Source organism: Agrilus planipennis, unplaced genomic scaffold (genome assembly GCF_000699045.2).
Source record: "Agrilus planipennis isolate EAB-ADULT unplaced genomic scaffold, Apla_2.0 scaffold282, whole genome shotgun sequence".
Taxonomy (NCBI): domain Eukaryota; kingdom Metazoa; phylum Arthropoda; class Insecta; order Coleoptera; family Buprestidae; genus Agrilus; species Agrilus planipennis.
In genome coordinates this window covers 46,562-47,407 of record NW_020439604.1, presented here as the reverse complement: position 1 = coordinate 47,407, position 846 = coordinate 46,562, and the positions used below count along the sequence as shown (strand labels likewise).

Sequence of the window (846 nt, the reverse complement as noted above, 5' to 3'; positions counted from 1 at the left end):
CTAGCAAGGAGATCGGGCTGAAACTATAGCTACAAGCTATCCAAGGATGGTACTATAGAATGTCACCTCAAGGTAGGCCTAGTGGCGTCATCTCTTGGTTAGGCCGGAAACTTATCAATCCACCCTCGTATATAAAATATTTTTTTTTCCAAAAACCTCATGAAGGCAAAGCTGAAGTTATATTTATGATTAAAAATTGAATGATTTTGTATATAGTAAAAGTTTACTTAATATTCAATCGGTAGGGTAGTCTCTAGGATTTCAAACAATTTTTTATTTTTTTTTTAGAAACATTATACGCGAGAGGCAGACCTAGGTTTTACGAACAACGGGTAGCTAATGAAGTCGAGAAAATCCTTAAAGATAACGGCCTGGCCGATATTAAACGAACATACATCTATCAGGACGAAGATGACTGCTTTTAAAATAACAGTAAAATTCGTGAAATTTGTACGAAATGAATTAATGTTAAATCTGTTAGCAATGTGAATGAATTTTTTTTAACCAATTCCTTCCCTTTTTGAATAAAAAAAAAATAGTACTTAAACACTTGAATTTATAAAAAGAAAGATTAAATAAGTGGAAAAGTATGCGTTTGTTAACGCTAAATGCAGAGAAATTTTTATCTTTAATCAGATTAACATTGATAATTTAGTGTTAGTTTCCAAAATTAAGATGTGTGAACCATTCAAGTTCCTTAAAAATGCAAACTTGCCATTCATAAGATAACCCGCTTTGGGTTGAGAAATAGCACTCCAGAGTTTTGAGGCGGAGAAAGCAGCTCCAAAGTAGTCTACGCTGGTTTATGTTAACAGATATATTCAAAGGCTACCAAGCGACCACCAC

General features: G+C 33.5%; 1 protein-coding gene across 1 annotated transcript in view; it reads left to right on the top strand.

Annotated features, from left to right (window-relative positions):
* LOC108740855 overlaps window positions 1–490 on the top strand; it is an 11,521-nt gene extending 11,031 nt beyond the window's left edge. The window contains exon 3 of the mRNA XM_025979387.1: window positions 289–490. Within this exon, the coding sequence (XP_025835172.1) occupies window positions 289–425 (137 nt within the window). The 3' untranslated portion in view covers window positions 426–490. The remainder of the gene's footprint in view (window positions 1–288) is intronic.
* The last annotated feature ends 356 nt before the right edge of the window (window positions 491–846 follow it).